Below are 25,819 nucleotides of genomic sequence, written 5' to 3'. Positions count from 1 at the left end.
TCCCCACACACACTAATTATCTGGTCCTCCCAGGCCCAGGTGGGGAGATGCAGGGTACACTATGCACAAGGTCTGTCACAATTATAGGGGCCAGAGAGAAATGGTCATTTGTTTATTTCTGTTATGCAACCCCCACACCACCACCCCACACAAGGGTACATTGTACAATACACCTGTTCTCACAAATGCTCACGTGAGAAGTGTGGTCGGAACACAAATGTTTTGAGGCTGGAACTATTCTGGAAATGTTGGTGTAACCTTAATAATATGCAACATTCACATTCACTACTAAAACGTACAAGTGGATGTGTGCCCTCTAGCAACCAATCAGATTCTAGCTATTGTCTATCTAGTACAGCAGCTTTATTGATCTAGGTAGTGGGTTACAGAAGAAAAGTGTTTCGCTCATTTATCAACTTTTAGTGTGGGAGAGTCCTATAGAGCGTGGGAAAGGCCTATAGAGTATGGGAGAGCCTATAGAGTGTAGGAGAGGCCTATAGAGTGTGGGAGAGGCCCATAGAGTGTGGGAGAGGCCCATAGAGTGTGGGAGAGGCCCATAGAGTGTGGGAATGGCCCATAGAGTGCGGGAAAGGCCTATAGAGTGTGGGAAAGGCCCACAGAGTGTGGGAGAGGCCCATAGAGCGTGGGAGAGCCTATAGAGTGTAGGAGAGGCCTATAGAGTGTAGGAGAGGCCTATAGAGTGTGGGAGAGGCCCATAGAGTGTGGGAGAGGCCCATAGAGCGTGGGAAAGGCCTATAGAGTGTGGGAAAGGCCCATAGAGTGTGGGAGAGGCCCATAGAGCGTGGGAGAGGCCCATAGAGCGTGGGAGTGGCCCATAGAGTGCGGGAAAGGCCTATAGAGGGTAGGAGAGGCCTATAGAGCGTGGAAGAGGCCTATAGAGCGTGGGAGAGGCCTATAGCGTGTGGGAGAGGTCTATAGAGTATGGGAGAGCCTATAGAGTGAGAGGAATATCTGATGAACTCACCCTCAGACTAATACTATTATATCCAGCGTGCTAGCCGACTCTAACAGCAGAATACATGTAGGCAACCATGAGAGCCAGGCCACACTACATCTAATAGCGCTTGTGTAAGCAGAGAGCCAATCAGGACCTCCCCTGCACTGGACAAGGATTTTTCACACTGGTGACACAAACTGGTTTTCTAGTACCCACAGTCACCACGCAAACTCGAGTGCCTGTCCCTTCCCCCTTCCGCACCATTGGGCTGTCACCAAATGACTATCCTGCCAAATGATAACAATGTGCATGAGTCATCTCGGATATGGATGTGATCTATGGTGATATAAAGAGAGAGTGGAGAGTCATAACGTGGCTTAATAAATACTAATAAGAACCGCTGTACTATACTACAGAAGCCGTTATTCTGGAAAGAAATGTAATCAAAACATAATTTACATTTTATCTGTTTGAAAATGAGAAAACTTGTTCACACAACATAAAACAATATTGATTGTTCTTTATTTTATTAAAATACATGACTGTAATCTTTGGATTCTGCATTCTCTGGTACCTATCAAAGATTCATTTCTATTTAAAGTATTACTTACAAGGCGCAGGACTGGTGCACACAGAGGGGCTGACGCTCTATGGGGGTAATTCAGATTGCTGCTGCGATCACATAGTCGCCGTCTACAGGGGGAGGGTATTTTCGCTGTGTGATTGCTTGTATAGCAGAGCTGTACAAACAGATTTTGTGCAGTCTCTGCGCAGCTCAGGATTCACATCAGCCTGTCCGGTCCCGGAACCGATGTCAGGAACCCTCCCTGCAAACGCTTGGTCCCGCCTGCGTTTTTCCAAACACTCCCAGAAAACGGTCAGTTGCCACCCACAGACGCCTTCTTCCTGTCAATCTCCTTGCAAACGCCCGGGTGAATGGATCCTTCGCATAAGCCCGTCGCTGAGTGGTGATCCGCTTTGTGCCCGTGCGACGTGCCATGCGCATTGCGGTACATACGCATGCACAGTTTAGATCTTATCGCCCGCTGTACAAAAACGCAGCCTAGCGATTAGGTCTGAATTACCCCCTATGTGTACGTGCAGAGCTGACACTTATTTCGCCTTAATCCTGTGGAGACGGAATAGGGTAACGAAGGAGTGCCAAATGCAAAGTGTGTTTGTGTAACTGTGAACTGAGACAGACGCACTGAAGATGCAGATATTGCATTTTGTAAGCCCCGCAAATGATACGGCCACTGGCAGGTCCGGAATGAGGGCTCCTATTTTTGCAGGTATTTTTAGAACTTTTTTACTTTTTTAAAGCATTTGCATCCAGCGGTGCATAAGCAGATCCATACTAATGGTGAACGCCTGTATAAACGTAATGCGCCACTCGGAGAACGCATTAACACACATATAATTTCACTGTCCCCATTGAGATCATATTCTCCTGTGGCGCACGTAAGAAAAAAAACAAAACATCTGTATATAAGATCACTGAGGCACGTGGTAGATTCAGTAGTTTATAGTGCATCAGAGAAACAGAAAGTGCCGTACAGATGTGTCCTCATACATCTAGTCTCAATGCACCATGCACCGCGAGATGCCTGATGTGAGTGAGCCGGCAGCTCCCGAGCATCCCTGCTAACGTCGGCCGTCTTTTTCCCCTGAAAATGCATCTTATTTGCATCGCTATGTGACTAGGACGCACAAGCAGCTTGTGCTGATTAAAATGATAATCTGCATGCCTATATTCTGTGGGGTGTGGTATGGCTGACCGATGGTCTCCTGACCGTCGGTCAGCATACCGACGGCGGGATACAGGCAGCTTATAGACGCTGCACTCGCCACGCTGCGGGCTCGGACGCGACCTGTGGTCGCCACGGGTTCTATTCCCACTCTATGGGTTTCGTGGACACCCACGAGTGGAAATAGTCCCTGTTGGTCAGCATGCTTGAGGGGGCAGGATTTTGGGGGAGGTCATGTGACCGTCGGTCTGCTGACCGCCGGTCACATGAATACCACCCATTCTGTGTGTGTCTGTATCTGCATACGAAATGCAAAGTTACAGCATAGCATTTCGTATGTCAGATCACGCCACGGCATGGCGTGTCTAGTAGCGCTGTTTAACGTGACTGCAGCAAGGATGTAGGAGGACATATCTGTATTACGTAGCTAGGACGAAAGGAAGACGCAAACATTTAGTTAGGTCCATGATCTATGTGAGGTGATAGAGATCACTTCCAAGCTTCGCCAGTCTCTCTCTGTACTCTAACTTCTTGTAGTTGGCTTTGGGAACATCCTTGAATCCATACATGGCTCCCCACCAGGCGGCCGCAATGGCAGCAGTGGAATCGCTATCTCCTCCGTGGAAAAAAGCCCGGTGAGAAAGTTCCGTCCAGTTAGTGCCAGAGCCAAGGATGGCATCATATGCAATCATGGGTGCGTCATGCCCACTGCTCCCCCCCCACCCGCTGTAGCTGACAGACGCATAAAACGCATCTCGTTCCTCAACACCGTACTTCTCAGGGAACTTGGGCTGAGACGTTCCATCCAAAATGTCCCTTTCTGTGAGGTAGCATCTCCACTGCGTCTCAAAGTAAGACCTGTAGAATGAAAAGATGGCAGATAGAACAAAATGGTCCTTATAAATTACAGAGATCCTAAAAAAACATCTAGATATCACAGCTGATGAGTCTCAGTACTGGTTGCCTTAGTGATAGAGTCTCAGGGTTGTATAAAAAAAAGGAGTCTTCAGAGACTGCACTCCTACTGAACACTAATTATCATTTTCACATGCAAAACATACTGCGGGCAGCCATTTTCCTGGAGACCAGATTTGCACAAGAAACATTCACTCTCTCCCAAAATGGCCCCTACACAGAAGACAAAACGTAATATTTGGGGGTGTGCTTTGTATGAACTCCTGTAGCCTCACTTGGAATCCATCCAGTGCTGCAAGTATGGCGGTACAGCGTACCGGTAAGAAATTCCCGGGTGTGGTTCATCAAATCGACAGTGTCTAGGTCGACAATGTTTAGGTCGACCACTATAGGTCGACAGTCACTAGGTCGACATGGATGGAAGGTCGACAGGGTTTCTAGGTCGACATGTGCTAGGTCGACAGGTCTAAAGGTCGACATGAGGATTTTATTTATTTTTTGTGTCATTTTCTTCGTAGAGTGACCGGGATCCCAAATTAGTGCACCGCGTCCCCTCGCATGGCTCGCTATGCTTCGGGCATGGTGCCTTCGCTTCGCTCGGCACACTTTACCGTTCCAATCGTAGTCCACGTGGATCGTTAAGTATGAAAAAATTCAAAAAAAGAAAAAAAAAATGTGAAAAACTCATGTCGACCTTTAGACCTGTCGACCTAGCACATGTCGACCTAGAAACCCTGTCGACCTTCCATCCATGTCGACCTAGTGACTGTCGACCTATAGTGGTCGACCTAAACATTGTCGACCTAGACACTGTCGATCTTCAGACCGGATCCCGAAATTGCCAGCCAGTATGCCGTACTGTCCACCATACCTGCATCCCGCCGGCGTCTGTGTGCGCGGAGGAGAGTGAAGCGCGCGCCTCTCCTGTCCCTCAATTCTCTGTGATGTCCGTCCGGTCTCCGCTCCGGTGACTGCGGCGGCGAAGGGGGTGATCTCAATAAGGCACCGGTTTGCTAGCCTATCAGAGCTCGCGGACCGGCTCCTGATTGGCTGCCAGTCCGCGATCTCTGATTGGCTAATGAACCGGCGCCTCATTTGAGATACCCTCCGCCGGACACCTCCCCGGACTTCACGAGCATTGAGGGGAAGGAGAGGCGCGCGCTGCGCTCTCCTCCCCTCACATGGCAGCAGAAACAAAAGAGGCAGCCGTGAGCAGGGGGGGGGGGGGGGCGCACATTGGGGCAATGTCTATCTGGCACAGTTGGGGAAATGTATATCTGGCACTGTGGGGCAATGTATATCTGGCACAGTGGGGGCAATGTATATCTGGCACAGTGGGGGCAATGTATATCTGGCACAGTGGGGGCAATGTATATCTGGCACAGTGGGGGCAATGTATATCTGGCACAGTGGGGGCACTGTATATCTGGTACTATTGGGTTATATGTGTATCTGCCCCCCCCCCCCATATGTGTATCCCGCCCCCCATTTCATTGGCTACGCCCCATGTGGCATTTGGCCACACCCATTTTTGGGCGGGTGCGCACACAGTACCTATATGACATTTTTTCTACTTGCACCACTGAATCCGTCCAGTGTGTAAATCTAACGCTTAGAATTAGCTAGGGATGTCAGAGGTGGCCCAACTAGCAAGGGTTATCCATGACACTTCGGGGCTGATTCTGTGCCGGGCTCAGCGATGATATGGACACAAGCAGCTGATAATTTTACTAGTGCGCATGCATCTGAGCCGAACAGCGCATCTACCCCAATTCCCTGCGCATAGCGCAGTACAGATTCGGATGCAGGCTTTGAGAATTTTAGTGGCTGCTCCTGAGAGGAAACAGAGGGGTGGGAAAACATGAGCACGCTAATGTTGCGTCTTTGAGCGCTGTAGGCGTGGTGCAGTCTTGTCCTGAAAGCAGCAGCATATAGAGACGCAAAGCCGCTCATATAAGAGGCAATGCTCAGACTGAGAAACTGCACTTACCATTGGGCTAGTGCAAGCCACAGTGGTGCATCGTAATGTGACGCAATGTCAGTGGGCGACTCAGTCTTGCACATTCAACGCACACTTGTACACAGGGGATGGGAGATGCAGCAGCAGTAGCATAAAGACACAGACGCCCCAGAGGCAAAAGATGCGGCTTCAGCATTGTCAGAATCAATATAGTCATCATAATATAAACAAATATATAATGAAAATGAAACATTACTTTGTGGAAACATACATTGCAAATGTAATACATACTTAATTTGGGGTGTGGTATGGTATGCCGGAGGCCAGGCTCCAGGCGACCAGCATACCGGCGCCGGAAGCCCGAACGACGGCATACCGACAGCGTGGCGAGCGCAAATGAGCCCCTTGCGGGCTCGCTGCGCTCACCACGCTGCGGGCACGGTGGCTTATTTATTCTCCCTCCAGGGGGGTCGTTGACCCCCACGAGGGAGAAAAAGTGTTGGTATGCCGGCTGTCGGGATTCTGGCGCCGGTATACTGTGCGCCGGGATCCCGACAGTCGGCAACCTGAAGACCACCCCTTTATTTGAGTTGAGTAGGAAATCCTGGCAGTTGGAATCCCGACAGTCAAAATACTGACAGCAGGATCGCAGTACTTTTACCCTACCCCTAACCTTCCCCTCCCAAAGCCGAGCCTTAACCTTTCATTCCCGCAGCCTAACCCTAACCTTCCCTCCCGCGGCCTAACCCTAACCTCCCTCTCCCACAGCCTAACCCTCCCCTCCCGCAGCCTAACCTACTCCTCCCGCAGCCTAACCATCCTCTCCCACAGCTTAACCCTTCTCTCCCACAGCTTAACCCTTCTCTACCACAGCCTAACCCTAAAGGGCCCCATACACTACAGCGAAATGTTGGACCCTCATGTCGCATAAAAATTCCCTTGAACCGCCCGGCATCCTCCCGGGCGGCAGTATCGCATAGGATACATCGTATACGGTCCTTATGCATAGGATGTATCTTATGCGATCCCAGCCATGCCTGCGGGAACCGACATATCACGAGTGCAGCACTAACGACCTAGGGACTCCGATCCGACGCTCACGGGACCGCGCATCAGATCGGATGTAAAACACATACGATTTGCCACTTTCCATCCGATTTATCGACCCAAAAGGTCGAAATCGGATGGAATCGGGCATTATCGATCTAGTGTATGTCCCCTCACGCAGCCTAACCCTCACCTTCCCTTCCCACAGCTTAACAGTAGCCCCCCCCTCCCCGCAGCCTAACCATAACCTCCCCGTAGAGCCTAGCCCTAACTTCCCCCTAGTGCCTAGCCCAAACCCTCCTGCAGCCTAACCCTAACCGTCCCCTCCCGCAGCCTAACACTCCCTCCCTGCAGCCTAACCCTAACCCCCCCCCCTTCCTCAGCCTAAACTTAACCCTCCCCCTTGTGCCTAATCCTTACCCCAAGTCCAGTACTTACCTTCAGGATCCTGAGCGTCTGACTGCCGGTATCCTGACCGAATCCCCTTTATTTTACATTTTAAAAAAACCACCTAAACCAGTTATGCAAATAAGCTTACCATGTTTTCAGATTTTCTGCCACATCCCGGCCGGCTTCTACGACGTAGGCCTGTGCTTTGGGCAGGATATCTAGCAGTTCCTTACCCCACTCATTTGGAGGCTTGCGGTTTATGGCGTAAGAGGTAAAGAGCGCAGCCGCCAAGGAACCAAGATACCCTGTAGGATGATGGTGGGTCATCCTCCCGCTCTCTATGCTGACTCTGATCAGGTCAGACAGTTGTTCTGGGCGTGGAAACCTCAACCCGATGCACATGGCTCTCATGGCTGCTCCGCAACCGCCTGCAGATTTCTGAAACGGGATCAGCCATCCATTTGGGGTCTCAGGGTTCAGCATGTCAACGTTGGACATGCAGGTCCCACCTGTAAACAAGGCAGACATCATTAGAATAGGCTGCTGATTTAGTAAATAGCAGACATAGGTGTAAATAAGGATTGCAATTTCTTATTATAGCAGCTGCAAATAACAGTATAACTGGGTACATGATGCGGTAGTGGAAGTGGTGACTGATGCGCAATACAGAGAGCATTGTGCAGACTGATACGCAATACAGAGAGCATTGTGGTGACTGCTACGCAATACAGAGAACACTGTGGTGACTGCTACGCAATACAGAGAGCACTGTGGTGACTGCTACGCAATACAGACAGCATTGTGGTGACTGCTACGCAATACAGAGAACACTGTGGTGACTGCTACGCAATACAGAGAGCACTGTGGTGACTGCTACGCAATACAGAAAGCAATGTGGTGACTGATACGCAATACAGAGAGCATTGTGGTGACTGATACGCAATACCGAGAGCACTGTGGTGACTGTTAGACAATACAGAGAGCATTGCGGTGACTGATACACAATACTGAGACTGTGGTGACTAATACACAATACTGAGAGCATTGTGGTGACATACGCAATACTGAGAGCACTGTGGTGACTGATACACAGTACTGAGAGCACTGTGGTGACTGATACACAATACAGAGAGCATTGTGGTGACTGATACGCAGTACAGAGAGCACTATGGTGATTGATAAGCAGTACAGAGAGCATTGTGATAACTGATACACAATACAGAGAGCATTCTACTATAGCAGAAATCCTTTTTTGTTCAATAAGATGTCCAACTCCTACCTTACAACTGAGCCCCAAGAACGGCAACCTGGGGCCGGATGTAATGGAATCCGAGTTCAGCCGCTGTGCTGGATGCCGGCCGTACTCTTGACATTTTTTTTTTTAACATGCTTTGTCAATGATTGCCCCTTTAAAAAACGTCCAACACGACGGCCGGAGCCAGACTCCATTACATCCGGTTCCTGAATTGTAACCCAGTTTCCTCCTCTTATGTGAAGGCAAAGAAGAAGAAAATAAACCACCTAGGTGATTAAATCCTGGCGCTAGATGGGGAGGTGCACCACAGCAGCTAAACACAGGGGGTTGGTCAGGCCCCAAAACGACACGTATACAAAGTATAAAATGTAGCGCCTATGATCGTCAATGAGTGAGAACAGTCATTAATACCACAAAATGTATTGGTAATAGTGCACATATTTAAAAGCTGATTGTAAAAACAAGTGAGATGCTACTCCTGTAATTATTGGAGATCTGTTGCTGCAAGTCTACTACCTACTTAACTATTTGGAGGATCAAATACTGCACTTAACCAATTGGATTCCTCAAAAAGGGACGACTCACACCGTGGACAATTGAACTACCACCATTGAATAAGGGACTGCCATCTGCGGACGCTGTTCTGCTTAAACGCCTACGACATTATGGTGGTAACTATGCACTTACGGTTGTGACGGACATTGGCCTTTGCAGGATCCATAAGGGACTTTTAGAAACGGAACAGGTTCTTTGAACATTTTCTATTGATCTCCAATAATTACAGGAGTAGCATTTCACTTGTTTTTACAATCAGCTTTTAAATATGTGCACTAACATGTTTCACCAATAAATGTTGTGGTATTAATGACTGTTCTCCCTCATTGACGACCATAGGCGCTACATTTTTGCTTTGTATCCTCCTCTTATGTATTATAGTGTCCACAAATGCCACTTGTTTGACAATAACAAAAACATTCAGTGAAAATATGTGTGGGAGGCTGGGTAAATAGCTAAAAAAAAAAACCCAGTGCATTGATTTGGTGCATGGAGGTGCGATTTTTATGCGATACTGGTGCAAATTCGTGCGCATTTGCAAAGACAAATCTCAGTAAGTGTACGATTTCCACTGACACCAATGTGATTTTGGCGATGTTTGTACCGATGGTGATGTGTCGCAACGTCCATGTGAATGAATTCTCAGTAAATTTGCGATTAGCCAAATCTCGGCTTTTTCACACACAAACAAAAAACTGCATTTCCACCATAGTAAACCTTTAGTAAATTCCCCCCCAGACCTCATGTCCGGGTATTTACACACTGTGAGGCATAACACTGTCATTTCCTGTTCTTACCTACACAATCACCACCTTGGCTGAAGGGAAGTTTTTTGTTCTTTAGAACATTACTTCTCATTTGTATTAATCACTCTCTATAAAATAGCTGACAGTCAGTACAACTAAACAGGATAAGTGATTACGTAACCTCTAAATATTTTGGCCCAGATTTATCAAGCCTTGGAGAGTGATAAAAATCACGGTGATAAAGTACCAGCCAATCAGCATCTAATTGTCATTTTCCAAACACAGCCTGCAACATGGCAGTTAGAAGCTGATTGGCTGGTACTTTATCACTGTGCTATTTATTACTCTCCAAGGCTTGATAAATCTGGGTCTATATATTGTGAATCCACTGATAAATAAACCAAAAACCGGATCTGTTACCCAGGTATGTGGTCAGGAGGTCGCCAGTGACAATGCCAGGATCCTGGCACGGATGAAGAGCTACTTACAGCATTTTAAACCACGTGGACTGCTTACCGCCATGTTTAAAGTTCTAACACCCAGGTGGGTCAAATACTCAAAGTAGCATTTTCCCCCATGTTGGGATCTCGGTGGCGGCAAAGTGACAGTTGGCATCATCACTAGCGACCTCCCCGTCCCCTTTAACTGGCGCTAAGCACACAACACTGGCTGAGTATTTAGAGTGTCCCGGTAGAATGGCTGAGTATTTAGAGTGTCCCGGTAGAATGGCTGAGCATTTACAGTGTCCCGGTAGAGGACACTTATGTCATAATGCTATATCTTTATGTTAGTGTTACCGGGAGCTCTTCCATCCATGTCGTCCATACACTCTTTGTACTTCTTTGCTAGCAGTGGATATAAGTTGGCCGGCTCTACGTCTTGGCCTGCTTCCACCAAGGCCTCCGCTGTGGCGATGTGCATCACGGTGTCATCACTCACTATCCAATGTTTCACATCTATGTTATTTACTCCTTTCAGATTGGCCAGTTGCTCGTGGATCAGGGGCCCGCTTCTACAGAACTCCCAGTTTCCATTTTTATAGCCCAGGGCGTCACCGGCCCCACTGAGGACCATGCTGGCCACATAGTTTTCCACTAGTCCCGAACACATGCTGCTTCTGAAGGACAGTCCAGAAAACAAGAGCTAGAAAACAGAAAGATAAAACATCATTGGCACTGTTGGCGTAGTGGTTAGCAGAACTGTCTGACAGCACTAAGGTGTTCAATTCCCATCATGGTTCTAACTGGCTGGAGTTTGTATGTACTCCTCATTCTTGAGGGTTACCTCTAGGTGCTGCTGTTTCCTCCCACAATCCAAAAATATACAGTATACTGGTAGGTCCTCAAAATGTAATATAAATTATAAAGTCACCGTGCTCGAATTGTAACAAGCAGCTCAGTTAAAAAATAAATAGCAATATAGTGGGTGATAACGGAGTGCTGGATATGTGATTAGTATACGTGTGTGCTAATAATAATTATACCCGTGCAAATACCAACGCGTTTCGGGCCACTGGGCCCTTTGTCAAGGAAAACGGCCCAAAATGCGTTGGAATTTTTGTACGGGCATAATTATTATTAGCAGACACATATACTAATCACATATCAAGCGCTCCATTATCAGCTACTATAAGTCCTCAAAATTGCTTTAATAAATTTGACCTTATGGCTATATAGTATTTGTGCAGAAAGTGTGACATTTTATCTCTACACACAAAGACCAGCCAGAAATACATGGTATAATTTGGCTTGGGGTCCATTTACTAATATGTACATTGCAAAGAGACTATATAACCTATTCACACACTAAGGATCACTGATCTTCCCCGTTGCGACATTTTTTAGTTTTTACAAGTTGTTTAGGATTCATCATGAATGCCATGGATCGCATATGAGGAACAGGTCATCATACGTTCAAGTGCTAATATGTCGATCCAGCTTTAGATGAATGCTGGACGGAAACATAAGAATGCACTTACATAGCCGCAGCTGCAGAGAATACATTGCCGCTGTAAAATAACAATACCGCCATCTACAATTCGGACCCATGTAATGAGCAATACTATACAATATATACAGTATAGAGATGCAGACACAGAACAGTCTGCGTTCACTGCAACCTGTAAGTGGCCTTATAATACACAAAACAAATAAACAATAAAGGCTTAAATGTATCACAAACTAAGTGATAAGTAGATATAACCTCGGTCTGTCCGTTTAATGTGGATCTTCCATTTCCAGCAGGGAATGCCGGAGCTAGGAGTTCCAGAATAGCTGGCTATATACGGGTTGCCTAAGCCTGCTGTATACATTGTATAGGAAGATAGGATCCAAGACATAATTGACAGAAGAGCTTACAATAATTGGCAGCACTGTAAACAGCATCCTCTTCATTGGAGTCCTGGACAGGCAGCAATCCCTCCCAGTGTCCTCTAAGCACTTGTGGTCACACTGAGCTTACGTACGGCTAAAATAAGACCTGCTCCTACTGACTGAGACACATGCAGTGCCATTACTCACTGCACCGGCCAGTGTCCCTGAGCACCGTGCCTGGTTATTGTCTGGCAGTAGGTACATGGACTTGTAACAGCTGTGTCTTTATGGGAAGTTCCAGCCTGGTAACCAGACGGCCCAGATTAAGGTATAATGGGGCTCAGATCCCTGGGGGTTATTCCGAGTTGTTCGCTCGTTGCCGTTTTTCGCAACGGAGCGATTAAGGCAAAAATGCGCATGGTACGCAGTGCGCATGCGGTTAGTATTTTAAACACAAAACTTAGTAGATTTACTCACGCCCGAACGAAGATTTTTCATCGTTGAAGTGATCGTAGTGTGATTGACAGGAAGTGGGTGTTTCTGGGCGGAAACTGCCCGTTTTCTGGGAGTGTGCGGAAAAACGCGGGAGTGTCTGGAGAAACGGGGGAGTGGCTGGGCGAACGCTGGGCGTGTGTGTGACGTCAAACCAGGAACGAAACGGACTGAGCTGATCGCTATTTGTGAGTGAGTCTCGAGCTACTCAGAAACTGCTAAGAAATTTCTAGTCGCAATTCTGCTAATCTTTTGGTCGCTATTCTGCTAAGCTAAGATACACTCCCAGTAGGCGGCGGCTTAGCGTGTGCAATGCTGCTAAAAGCAGCTAGCGAGCGAACAACTCGGAATCACCCCCTCTATTCTAACCAGAGAACATAGGGAATAGGTGCAGCGCTGGCTTACTGCGGCCTATCCTGTACAGGGCAGAACAACTTGGGAATACATCAGATCAAGAAAATAAGAATTTACTTACCGATAATTCTATTTCTCGTAGTCCGTAGTGGATGCTGGGAACTCCGTAAGGACCATGGGGAATAGCGGCTCCGCAGGAGACTGGGCACAAAAAGAAAGCTTTAGGACTAATTGGTGTGCACTGGCTCCTCCCCCTATGACCCTCCTCCAAGCCTCAGTTAGGATACTGTGCCCGGACGAGCGTACACAATAAGGAAGGATTTTGAATCCCGGGTAAGACTCATACCAGCCACACCAATCACACCGTACAACTTGTGATATGAAACCCAGTTAACAGCATGATAACAGAGGAGCCTCTGAATAGATGGCTCACAACAAGAACCCGATTAGTTAACAATAACTATGTACAAGTATTGCAGACAATCCGCACTTGGGATGGGCGCCCAGCATCCACTACGGACTACGAGAAATAGAATTATCGGTAAGTAAATTCTTATTTTCTCTGACGTCCTAGTGGATGCTGGGAACTCCGTAAGGACCATGGGGATTATACCAAAGCTCCCAAACGGGCGGGAGAGTGCGGATGACTCTGCAGCACCGAATGAGAGAACTCCAGGTCCTCCTCAGCCAGGGTATCAAATTCATAGAGTTTTGCAAACGTGTTTGCCCCTGACCAAGTAGCTGCTCGGCAAAGTTGTAAAGCCGAGACCCCTCGGGCAGCCGCCCAAGATGAGCCCACCGTCCTTGTGGAATGGGCTTTTATTGATTTAGGCTGCGGTAATCCTACCGCAGAATGCGCCAGCTGAATAGTGCTACAAATCCAGCGCGCAATAGACTGCTTAGAAGCAGGAGCACCCAGCTTGTTGGGTGCCATCAGGATAAACAGCGAGTCAGTTTTCCTGACTCCAGCCGTCCTGGAAAAATAAATTTTTCAGGGCCCTGACTACGTCCAGCAACTTGGAATCCTCCAAGCCCCTAGTAGCCGCAGGCACCACAATAGGTTGGTTCAAGTGAAAACCTGAGACCACCTTCGGGAGAAACTGAGGACGAGTCCTCAACTCTGCCCTATCCATATAGAAAATCAGATAAGGGCTTTTACATGACAAAGCCGCCAATTCTGACACACGCCTGGCCAAGGCCAACAGCATGACCACTTTCCACGTGAGATACTTTAGCTCCATGGTTTTAAGTGGCTCAACCAATGCGACTTTAGGAAATCCAACACCACGTTGAGATCCAAAAAATGCCACAGGAGGCACAAAAGGAGGCTGAATATGTAGTACTCCTTTAACCAAAGTCTGAACTTCAGGCAGTGAAGCCAGTTCTTTTCTGGAAGAAAATCGACAGAGCCGAAATCTGGACCTTGATGGACCCCAATTTGAGGCCCAAACGTCACCCCTGCTTGCAGGAAGTGCAGGAATCGACATAGTTGAAATTCCTCCGTCGGGGCCTTCATGGCCTCCAACCAAGCAACAAATTTTCGCCAAACGTGGCGATAATGTCTTGCGGTGACATCCTTCCTGGCTATGATCAGGGTAGGGAGGGGATGACTTCCTTCGGAATACCCTTTTCCTTTAGGATCCGGTGTTCTACCGCCATGCCGTCAAACGCAGCCGCGGTAAGTCTTGGAACAGACAGGGTCCCTGTTGCAGCAGGTCTTGTCTGAGCGGCAGAGGCCAAGGGTCCTCTGCCAGCATCTCTTGAAGTTCCGGGTACCAAGCTCTTCATGGCCAATCCGGAACCCCGAGTATGGTTTTCACTCCTCGCCTTCTTATTATTCTCAGTACCTTGGGTATGAGAGGTAGAGGAGGAGACACATAAACCGACTGGTACACCCACGGTGTCACTAGAGCGTCCCCAGCGATCGCCTGAGGGTCCCTTGACCTGGCGCAATATCTTTTCAACTTCTTGTTGAGGCGGGACGCCATCATGTCCACCCGTGGTCATTCCCAACGGTTTACCCGCATTTGGAAAACTTCTGGATGAAGTCCCCATTCTCCTGGGTGTAGGTCGCCCATCGGAGAATCCTTGTGGCTTCTGCCATCGCCATCCTGCTTCTTGTGCCGCCCTGTCTGTTTACATGGGCGACCGCCGTGATGTCGTCTGATTGGATCAGTACCGGCTGGTTCTGAAGCAGGGGCCTTGCTTGGCTTAGGGCATTGTAAATGGCCCTTAGCTGCAGAATATTTATGTGAAGCGAAATCTCCTTGGAAATTTCTTCCCTGTGTGACTGCACCCCAGCCCCGAAGGCTGGCATCCGTGGTCACCAGGACCCAGTCCTGTATTCCGAATCTGCGGCCCTCTAGTAGATGAGCCCTCTGCAGCCACCACAGCAGCGACACCCTGTTTCTTGCTGACAGGGTTATCCGCTGTTGTATCTGTAGATGGGACCCGGACCATTAGTCCCACAGGTCCCACTGGAACGTCCTTGCGTGGAGTCTTCCCAATGGAATTATGCTTCGTACGAAGCTACCATTTTTCCCAGGACTCGTGTGCATTGATGTACCGACACCTGTCCTGGTTTTAGGATGTCTCTGACTAGAGATGACAACTCCTCGGCTTTTTCCACTGGAAGAAACACTCTTTTCTGGTCTGCGTTCAGAAACATTCCCAGGAACAGAAGACGTGTCGTCGGGACCAGCTGTGACTTTGGAATATTGAGAATCCAGTCGTGCTGTTGTAGCACTTCCCGAGAGAGTGCTACCCCCACTACCAACTGTTCTTTGGACCTCGCCTTTATCAGGAGATCGTCCAAGTACGGGATAATAAAAACTTCCTTCTTGCGAAGGAGTATCATCACTTCGGCCATTACCTAGGTAAAGACCTTCGGTGCCGTGGACAACTCCAACGGCCGCGTCTGGAACTGATAGTGACAGTCCTGTACCACATATCTGAGGTACTCCTGGTGAGGGGGGTAAATGGGGACATGCAGGTACGCATCCTTGATGTCCAGGGAGACCCTGTAATCCCCCTCGTCCAGGCTCGTAATAACCGCCCTGAGCGATTCCATCTTGAACTTGAATCTTCTGATATAAAAGTTCAAGTATTTTAATTTCAAGATGGGTCTCACCGAACCGTTTCGGTACCACAACCACTGTGGAATAGTAACCCCTTCCTTGCTGAAGGAGGGGCACCTTGACAATCACTTGTTGTGATTATAGTGTTGAATATCCACCAACACCGTCTCCCTGGCAGAGGGAGGTGCCGGTAAGGCAGATTTTAGGAAACGGCGGGGGGAAGAACGTCTCGAACTCCAGCCTGTACCCCTGAGATACTACTTGAAGGACCCAGGGATCCATGTGAGTGAGCAGCCCCAGCACCATGCTGTGGACCTACCGGACGCAGGGAGGACTTCTGCTCTTGGGAACTAGCTGTGTGTTGCAGCTTTTTCCTCTACCTTTGCCTCTCGGCAGAAAGGATGAGCCTCTAGCCCTCTTGCTTTTCTGGGGCCGAAAGGACTGTACTTGATGATACGGTGCTTTCTTTTGTTGTGGGGTAGCCTGTGGCAAAAAAATCGATTTCCCAGCAGTAGCTGTGGAAACGAGGTCCGAAAAACCATCCCCAAACAGTTTTACCCCCTTATAGGGCAACTTCCATATGCCGATTCGAGTAGGCATCGCCTGACCATTGCCAAGTCCATAACCCCCGTCTGGCGGCAATGGACCTAGCGCTTATTTTTGATGCCAGCCGGCAAATATCCCTCTGTGCATCACGCATGTATAAGACCACGTCTTTTATATGCTCTATTTTCAGCCAAATATTGTCCCTATCCATAGTTATTTTCCGACAGGGAATCTGACTACGCAGCGGGAGCACTGCACATCCATGCCGAAGCAACGGCTGGTCGCAATATAATGCCCTAGTGTGTGACTATATCTTATAGGGTAACCTCCTGCTTTCTATCAGCAGGTTCCTTCAGGGCGGCCGTATCCGGAGACGGTAGTGCCACCTTTTCTGATAAGCGTGTAAGCGCTGTATCTACCCTATGGGGTGTTTACCCGCGTGACCTTCTGGCGGGAAAGGGTACGCTGCCAATAACCATTGTAGAAATTATCAATTTCTTACCGGGGGAAGACCACTCTTCCTCACACACCTCATTTAATTTCTCAGATGCAGGAAAAACTACTAATAGTTTTCTCTCACCAAACACAATACCCTTTTATGTGGTACCTGGGGTATAATCATAAATGTGTAATACATTTTTCATTGCCTCAATCCTGTAACGGGTGGACCTATTTGGAGGGTACACCAGTCTCATCGATGTCGACACTGGAGTCAGTATCCGTGTCGACATCTGTGTCTGTTATCTGAGGTAGCGGGCGATTTTAGAGCCCCCCATGACATTTGAGACGCTGGAACAGGCACAAGCTGAGTAGCCGGCTGTTCCGTGTCGTCGACCTTTTATGTAAGGAGTTGACACTTTCACGTAATCCTTCCATAAATTCAACCACACCGGTGTCGACCCCGCAGGGGGTGACAACATATTTACAGGCATTCGCTCCGCCTCCACCTCATTATCCTCCACATACCTGTCGACACAGCCGTACCGACACACAGCACACACACAGGGAATGCTCTGATAGAGGACAGGACCCCACAAAGCCCTTTGGGGAGACAGAGGGAGAGTATGCCAGCACACACCAGGGCGCTATATATCACAGGGATAGCACCTATAAAAAAGTGTTTTCCCTTATAGCTGCATATATATTGTATACTGCGCCTAAATTGTGCCCCCCCCTCTCTTTTTAACCCTTTCTGTAGTGTATTAACTGCAGGGGAGAGCCAGGGAGCTTCCCTCCAACGGAGCTGTGAGGGAAAAATGGCGCCAGTGTGCTGAAGGAGATAGCTCCGCCCCTTTTTCGCTGACTTTTCTCCCGCATTTTTATGGATTCTGGCAGGGGTTAATGTACATCCATATAGCCCTGGGAGTTATATGTGATGTATTTTTGCCAGCCAAGGTGTTAATATTGCTGCTCTGGGCGCCCCCCCCCCCCAGCGCCCTGCACCCATCAGTGACCGCAGTGTGAGGTGTGCATGAGGAGCAATGGCGCACAGCTGCAGTGCTGTGCGCTACCTTGATGAAGACTGATGTCTTCTGCCGCCGATTTTCCGGACCTCTTCTTGCTTCTGGCTCTGTAAGGGGGCCGGTGGCGCGGCTCTGGGACCGGACTCCGAGGCTGGGCCTGTGTTCGATCCCTCTGGAGCTAATGGTGTCCAGTAGCCTAAGAAGCCCAAGCTGGCTGCAAGCAGGCAGGTTCGCTTCTTCTCCCCTTAGTCCCTCGATGCAGTGAGCCTGTTGCCAGCAGGTCTCACTGAAAATAAAAAACCTAAAACTTTTATCTAAGAAGCTCAGGAGAGCCCCCTAGATTGCACCCTGCTCGGTCGGGCACAAATATCTAACTGAGGCTTGGAGGAGGGTCATAGGGGGAGGAGCCAGTGCACACCAGGTAGTCCTAAAGCTTTCTTTTTGTGCCCAGTCTCCTGCGGAGCCGCTATTCCCCATGGTCCTTACGGAGTTCCCAGCATCCACTAGGACGTCAGAGAAAGTAAAATTATTGGTATCATACAGTATCCGCTTTGCTACGTACAGGTTCTAGTACTGGGCGTGCCCCAAAGCCATTCAGTAGTCCTCACTACATGGACTCCGCAAGTGGCTGACCGCATCCCGTATGAAACATATTGCTATTTTATTGTGTCAATTTGTAAGATGATCAAACCCCTCTTCTACGCAGCCTATAGCTCCCCCCCCCCAGCTTACCTCTCCGCCAGGCCAGCAAATCCTCGCTCGGGATCCCGGCGGTTGAAATACCGACACTACTCGGAATGCCGTCATCCTGACCGGATCCTATTGTCGCCATATCTCATTATGAGATTAAGCGCAATATGTACTAAGCAGTGATAAAAGTGGAGAAGTGAGCCAGTGGAGAAGTTGCCCATGGCAACCAATCAGCTGCTCTGTATACTTTTATAGTATGCCAATTATAAATGTTACGTCAATGCTGATTGGTTGCCATGGGCAACTTCTCCACTGGCTCACTTCCCCACTTTTATCACTGCTTAGTACATCTCCCCCTAAATTGGTTAATAAGTCAGTAAGATTCTAGTGTGTATATGAATAATAAGCTAATTCTTTGTGATCATAAAGATAAGACCTATAGGTCGGTGTATACCCGATTACATACAGTATTATTGCGGAATAGACAACAATCTCATTATATTCTAATAAGTCACAAGGAGTCATTCCGAGTTGATCGCTCGCTGCAGATTTTCGCAGCGCAGCGAACAGGTAAAAAAACGGCAAAACTGCGCATGCGTATGCACCGCAATGTACGGGTACAAAGAGGATCGGTGCTGGGCGATGGATTTAGCGAAGATTCCATTCGCACAGCCGAACGCAAGGTTATTGACAGAAAGAGGCCATTTGTGGGTGTCAACTGACCATTTCCTGGGAGTGTTTGGGAAAACGCAGGCGTATCCAGGCGTTTGCAGGGCGGGTGTCTGACGTCAATTCCGGCACCGAAAAGACTGAAGTGATCGCAAGGGCTAAGCCAAGAGCTGCTCTGAAACTGCACAAAATGTTTTTGCTGCGCCCGGCTGCAAAGGCGTACGCACACTTGCAAAGCGATAGTACACTCCCCCGTGGGCGGCGACTATGCATTTGCACGTCTGCTAAAAGTGCTAGCGAGCGATCAACTCGGAATGACCCCCTTAGTGTGTATGTGTAAGATCATAGAGTTTATTTTGCTAAGCATCGTATTCTAGCCGTGATATACTAGTAGATGCCCTTTTACATTTCGGCATAAACTTGATGGGAAGCACTTACTGTATTACATAAAGCCCACAGTGTCTGTGCAACCAACACGTGTCCCTAGAGTAAGTGTGGTCATTAGTTTGTGCCTTTTATATATATATATTAGTGTATCAGTACCATCATGCACATATACACAGCACCCCTAGGCCAAAAGTTTCTTATTGTGAAATTCTGAAAAATAATCTGAAGTAACTTTGTGTTTATATCATCGTTAGGTTGGATTATGTGGTGACGGACAGGATTCATTCATTGCAGGTTGTCCACATGTATTATGATTGGCAGCCACCAGCACTTGTTTTGTCTATTACACTGACCATAAATGATTTGAATTGGTCCAAGGCACCGCTGCAAGTGTCTGGAGGCACCCCAGGCTACCGTGGCACACAGTTTGGGAACCACTGCTATAAGGGAACCAATGAATCAGATGAGAATCAATGAAATATACTCGAAGGGTGAAAAAAAATGAAGAAGTGAAAATATAAATAGGAGTGCATATTAACTACGCATGCTGTGATTACGGTGGCCAATTCCAAGAACGGCGGGATCCAGGGATTTTGGACTAATATTGGCCGGGATTGAATCCCGAGATTGGAGCTTCCAATCCCACGATTCGGAAATAGCCTCCAACTGGTTTCTTTTTTTCAATGCCAGCCAACATCTTAAGGCGTCTCAGGCGCTGCCCAGCACCCCCCTCCCGACTTTCCCTGCGCCCGGCTGTACACACTGTGCAGCGCGACATGATGTCAGAGGTCAAGCTGCGCAGCCCGACGCCAGCCGCATGCGCCACCCGGACTGCCCACACCTCACCGCAGTCCTCTGTAAGTGGACCTGCCGTCCCACCCACCTGTACAGAGAATGGTTAGTGATGCTGCAGTGGGCTGGGGGTGGAGCGGGGGCTGGGCGAGTTAGACATTGACAACCCAGTTCCGGGTTGGTTCTATATCGGAGTGGGAGAAGGGACCTTGTGACGTACCTAGGGGAGGAGACACGTCACCAGTGGGAGGAGCTATGGCCGAACAGGGTACCCGAAAAGTACCCTCGCGGGCTAGCTTCGCTCGCCACGCTTCGGGCTCGGTGGCTCGCTCCGCTCCGCTCGCCACCTAATTACTAAAGTTAATAGTTGATGGCGGGGATAGTAGAGCAACTGTCCCGCTGGCCTAGCTCCTCCCCCTTGTGTCGTGGCTCCTCCCCCTGACGGAAAAGGTCCCTTAGGCCACTTGGATCTAGCCTCAACCCCCAATTCCGGGTAGCCTGGAAATCCTGGGATTGATAGTTTTACAATCCCGATCCCCGGATAGGCCTCCCTAGTTGTGATCAGCAAACCGTGAGTAATAAGCCCAGATCGGTAAATTATCCAGACTGCCATTGGCAGGTTGTTATTCAGTTTGTTCTTAATTGTTGATGAACACTCTATAGTTTGTGTTCCATGAGAGGCGTCCAGCTTTAGTTGACACCTGCACCAAGATGATGCCACCAAGCTGTGACATGGGAACGCCCACTTACTGCTACGATAAGAACAAACAAACTACAAACAAATCAATCAATCAATCAATCAATCAATCCATTAATAGCTGCAGACTACAGATGCGCTGCCCTGCAAAGCTGGATCACTGACTGGGTACAAAGGCCCTCATTCCGAGTTGTTCGCTCGCAAGCTGCTTTTAGCAGCTTTGCACACGCTAAGCCGCCGCCTACTGGGAGTGAATCTTAGCTTATCAAAATTGCGAACGAAAGATTCGCATTATTGCGAAAATACATCTCTGTGCAGTTTCTGAGTAGCTCCACACTTAGGGGAACATTTACTAAGCAGTGATAAGAACGGAGAAGTGAGCCAGTGGAGAAATTTCCCCATCAACCAATCAGCAGCTCTGTATCATTTTATAGTATGCAAATTATAGATGTTACTTCAGTGCTGATTGGTTGCCATGGGCAACTCCTCCACTGGCTCACTTCTCCACTCTTATCACTGCTTAGTAAATGTACCCCTTACTCGGCATCTGCGTTCAGTTCAGTGCTTGTCGTTCCTGGTTTGACGTCACAAACACACCCAGCGTTCGCCCAGACACTCCTCCGTTTCTCCAGCCACTCCCGCGTTTTTCCCAGAAACGGTAGCGTTTCTTCGCACACACCCATAAAACGGCCAGTTTCCGCCCAGAAACACCCACTTCCTGTCAATCACATTACGATCACCAGAACGAAGAAAAAACCTTGTAATGCCGTGAGTAAAATACCTAACTGCATAGCAAATTTACTTGGAGCAGTCGCAGTGCGGACATTGCGCATGCGCATTAGCGACTAATTGCTCCGTTGCAAGAAAAAAATACCAAGCGAACAACTCGGAATGACCACCAAAGTACACATTAATTACATCCAGGGTGTGTCCTGCAAGACGGTCGATTAGTGTATAGAACATTGTAATTAGAAATAAAGGCTGTACAATAAACAACATAACAACATACAGTAAACTCACCCACAAGAAGCTGATGGCTCTGTCTATGCGGGGACCCATATAGGAAATGAAAGTAGCAGCAGTCACCGTGCCGTGCCCAGCAGTGCTGTCATCATTACGTGTTATGTATCAGCCTGGTTTACACAGCGCCCCCTGGTGGCTGCAGGAGGGAAGTGCTGGCAGCGTCATTCGGAGGTTAACGCCTTCATGCCCGGAGTCATTCGTTTACTTTACACTAAGAATGTGCTTTCTTTTGGTAGCTTTTATTTTATTCTATTTTTTTTTATTTAAACGATTTATGTTAATAAAGTTAAAGTACACAAAACCAGTACACAAATCCTATTATTAATATTATTATTACTATTATTATTGCTATTATTATTTAATTAAATAAGAGAATTCAATTATTATTATTATTTATTTATATGGCGCCACATAGGATCCGCAGCGCCCAATTACAGAGTACATAAACAAATAAGCAAATCGTGAAGACAGTGACTAATGGGCCCCACACACATGCCGATATCACTGCACGATATGAACGATCTCGTTCATTAATGAACGAGATAACGTTCATATCGTGCAGTGTGGAGGCACCAGCGATGAACGGTGCGCGGCCCCGCGCTCGTTCAACACTGGGGCCATGTCGGCTGTGCATCATGCAGGCCAATATGGACGAGATAGTCCATATTTGCCTGCAAGTCTACGGAGCCGGGTGACGGGGGGAGTGAAGAAACTTCACTCCCCCCGTCACTGCCCCCCCGCCGCCGGGTCGCCCGTCGCCCGTATCGGCGGTCGGGCAGCTCGGCGGCACATCGCCGAATGTGTAGGGCCTATTACAGTTCAATACAATATAGGACAAGTAGGGGGTATATAACCATACTTGCCTACCTGACCCTCTCCATGAGGGAGAAAATGCTCTGTTCCTGGACTTTCCTGGTAATGTATGATTGCCATCACCTGTGGTGAAACACCTTTCTTATCAATTACCTAGCTCACCACAGGTGATGGCAATCATACATTACCAGGAAAGTCCAGGAACAGAGCATTTTCTCCCTCATGGAGAGGGTCAGGTAGGCAAGTATGATATAAACTAGCTGCGTCAGTAAACAACACTTATCAGGGTGGCAGAAAATCGAGGGATTTGGTGCCATCAAAGGAAGTATTGAAAAGAAGAAAGGTTAAGTAAGAGACGTAAAAGCACAAAAAAATAATAATGATAATAATAATAATAATAAATAAAATAAAAAAATAAAAAAATAAAAAAATATATATATATATATATATATATATAAAAAAAAGAGAAAAATAAAATGAAAAAAAAAAAAAAAGTAAGAAACAACTAAATTCAAAACAGATATCCCTCAGACCAGCAGACCCCAGTAATACACATAAGGTATGTGTGTGTGTGTGTGTATATATATATATATATATATATATATATATACAGTCCGAAATGACCCGGCACTCCTCACGCTCCCTAGCGTCACTTGAAATTGCTCCCATGCCTTTCCACCTGGAACTGCGTCCCATATACAACTGCTAGCAATGAGGACGGCACTTGGAGGCTGTCGAAGGGGCTGCGACCCCGAAACGTTGAGTCTTACATTAAACAGCACGTTGTTTCACCATTCTTAACAAGCCTCCAAGTGCCGTCCTCATTGCTAGCAGATATATATATATATATATATATATACACACACATATATATTAGTGATGAGCGAGTTCGGTTCCTCGGAATCCGAACCCCCCCGAACTTCACCCATTTTACACGGTTCCGAGGCGGACTCGAATCTTCCCGCCTTGCTCGGTTAACCCGAGCGCGCCCGAACGTCATCATCCCGCTGTCGGATTCTCGCAAGATTCGTATTCTATATAAGGAGCCGCGCGTCGCCGCCATTTTCACTCGTGCATTGGAGATGATAGGGAGAGGACGTGTGCAGCGTTCTTTCAGTTGTGTTCAGTGTGCTGCAAATATCTGTGCTCAGTGTGCTGCAAATATCTGTGCTCAGCGTGCTTGCAAATATCTGTGCTCAGTGTGCTGAAAATATCTACGTTCTCTGCCTGAAAAACGCTCCATATCTCTGCTGCATTGTAGTGTATAGTAGGAGGACAGTGCAGAATTTTGCTGACCAGTGACCACCAGTATTATATCAGTACGGTACAGTAGTCCACTGCTCTACCTACCTCTGTGTCGTCAAGTAAACTATCCATCCATACCTGTGGTACATTTAAGTTTTGCGCAGTATATATAGTAGGAGGACAGTGCAGAATTTTGCTGACCACCAGTATATAATATATAGCAGTAAGGTACAGTAGTCCACTGCTCTACCTACCTCTGTGTCGTCAAGTATACTATCCATCCATACCTGTGGTGCATTTAAGTTTTGCGCAGTATATATAGTAGGAGGACAGTGCAGAATTTTGCTGACCACCAGTATATAATATATAGCAGTACGGTACAGTAGTCCACTGCTCTACCTACCTCTGTGTCGTCAAGTATACTATCCATCCATACCTGTGGTGCATTTAAGTTTTGCGCAGTAGTAGGAGGACAGTGCATAATTTTGCTGACCACCAGTATATAATATATAGCAGTACGGTACAGTAGTCCACTGCTCTACCTACCTCTGTGTCGTCAAGTATACTATCCATCCATACCTGTGGTGCATTTAAGTTTGGCACAGTATATATAGTAGGAGGACAGTGCAGAATTTTGCTGACCACCAGTATATAATATATAGCAGTACGGTACAGTAGTCCACTGCTCTACCTACCTCTGTGTCGTCAAGTATACTATCCATCCATACCTGTGGTGCATTTAAGTTTTGCGCAGTAGTAGGAGGACAGTGCAGAATTTTGCTGACCACCAGTATATAATATATAGCAGTACGGTACAGTAGTCCACTGCTCTACCTACCTCTGTGTCGTCAAGTGTACTATCCATCCATACCTGTGGTGCATTTAAGTTTGGCGCAGTAGTAGGAGGACAGTGCAGAATTTTGCTGACCACCAGTATATAATATATAGCAGTACGGTACAGTAGTCCACTGCTCTACCTACCTCTGTGTCGTCAAGTATACTATCCATCCATACCTGTGGTGCATTTAAGTTTGCGCAGTAGTAGGAGGACAGTGCAGAATTTTGTTGACCACCAGTATATAATATATAGAAGTACGGTACAGTAGTCCACTGCTCTACCTACCTCTGTGTCGTCAAGTATACTATCCATCCATACCTGTGGTGCATTTAAGTTTTGCGCAGTATATATAGTAGGAGGACAGTGCAGAATTTTGCTGACCACCAGTATATAATATATAGCAGTACGATACAGTAGTCCACTGCTCTACCTACCTCTGTGTCGTCAGTATACTATCCATCCATACCTGTGGTGCATTTAAGTTTTGCGCAGTAGTAGGAGGACAGTGCAGAATTTTGCTGACCACCAGTATATAATATATAGAAGTACGGTACAGTAGTCCACTGCTCTACCTACCTCTGTGTCGTCAAGTATACTATCCATCCATACCTGTGGTGCATTTAAGTTTTGCGCAGTATATATAGTAGGAGGACAGTGCAGAATTTTGCTGACCACCAGTATATAATATATAGCAGTACGGTACAGTAGTCCACTGCTCTACCTACCTCTGTGTCGTCAAGTATACTATCCATCCATACCTGTGGTGCATTTAAGTTTTGCGCAGTAGTAGGAGGACAGTGCAGAATTTTGCTGACCACCAGTATATAATATATAGAAGTACGGTACA

The 25,819-nt window shown here is 47.6% G+C and overlaps 1 protein-coding gene across 2 annotated transcripts; it reads right to left on the bottom strand.

Moving 5' to 3' along the window:
* Window positions 1-1,458: 1,458 nt before the first annotated feature.
* Window positions 1,459-22,177, bottom strand: ADPRH (ADP-ribosylarginine hydrolase). Of its 2 annotated transcripts, none has more exons than XM_063933076.1 (4): window positions 22,074-22,177; window positions 10,372-10,717; window positions 7,167-7,527; window positions 1,459-3,564 (listed from the first exon to the last, which is right to left on the bottom strand). In XM_063933076.1, exons 1-4 carry the CDS (start codon window positions 22,110-22,112, stop codon window positions 3,177-3,179), a joined length of 1,134 nt encoding a protein of 377 aa, XP_063789146.1. In that variant the 5' UTR covers window positions 22,113-22,177; the 3' UTR covers window positions 1,459-3,176. The 2 variants fall into 2 exon arrangements, with proteins under 2 accessions (XP_063789146.1, XP_063789147.1); XM_063933077.1 differs by lacking the exon at window positions 22,074-22,177 and adding an exon at window positions 11,932-12,001.
* Between the last annotated feature and the right edge of the window lie 3,642 nt (window positions 22,178-25,819).

Source organism: Pseudophryne corroboree, chromosome 7 (genome assembly GCF_028390025.1).
Source record: "Pseudophryne corroboree isolate aPseCor3 chromosome 7, aPseCor3.hap2, whole genome shotgun sequence".
Taxonomy (NCBI): Eukaryota; Metazoa; Chordata; class Amphibia; order Anura; family Myobatrachidae; genus Pseudophryne; species Pseudophryne corroboree.
The sequence above is the reverse complement of the archived record's forward strand: the minus strand, read 5'-3'. Positions and strand labels throughout refer to the sequence as shown.

Coding starts and splice junctions, on each gene's coding strand:
- ADPRH (XM_063933076.1), bottom strand. CDS start 22,112: ATGGGTCCCCGCATAGACAGAGCCATCAGCTTCTTGTGG. Junction 7,528..10,371: donor CATGGATGGAAGAGCTCCCG/GTAACACTAACA, acceptor CCTTGTTTACAG/GTGGGACCTGCATGTCCAAC. Junction 3,565..7,166: donor GCAGAAAATCTGAAAACATG/GTAAGCTTATTT, acceptor TTCATTCTACAG/GTCTTACTTTGAGACGCAGT.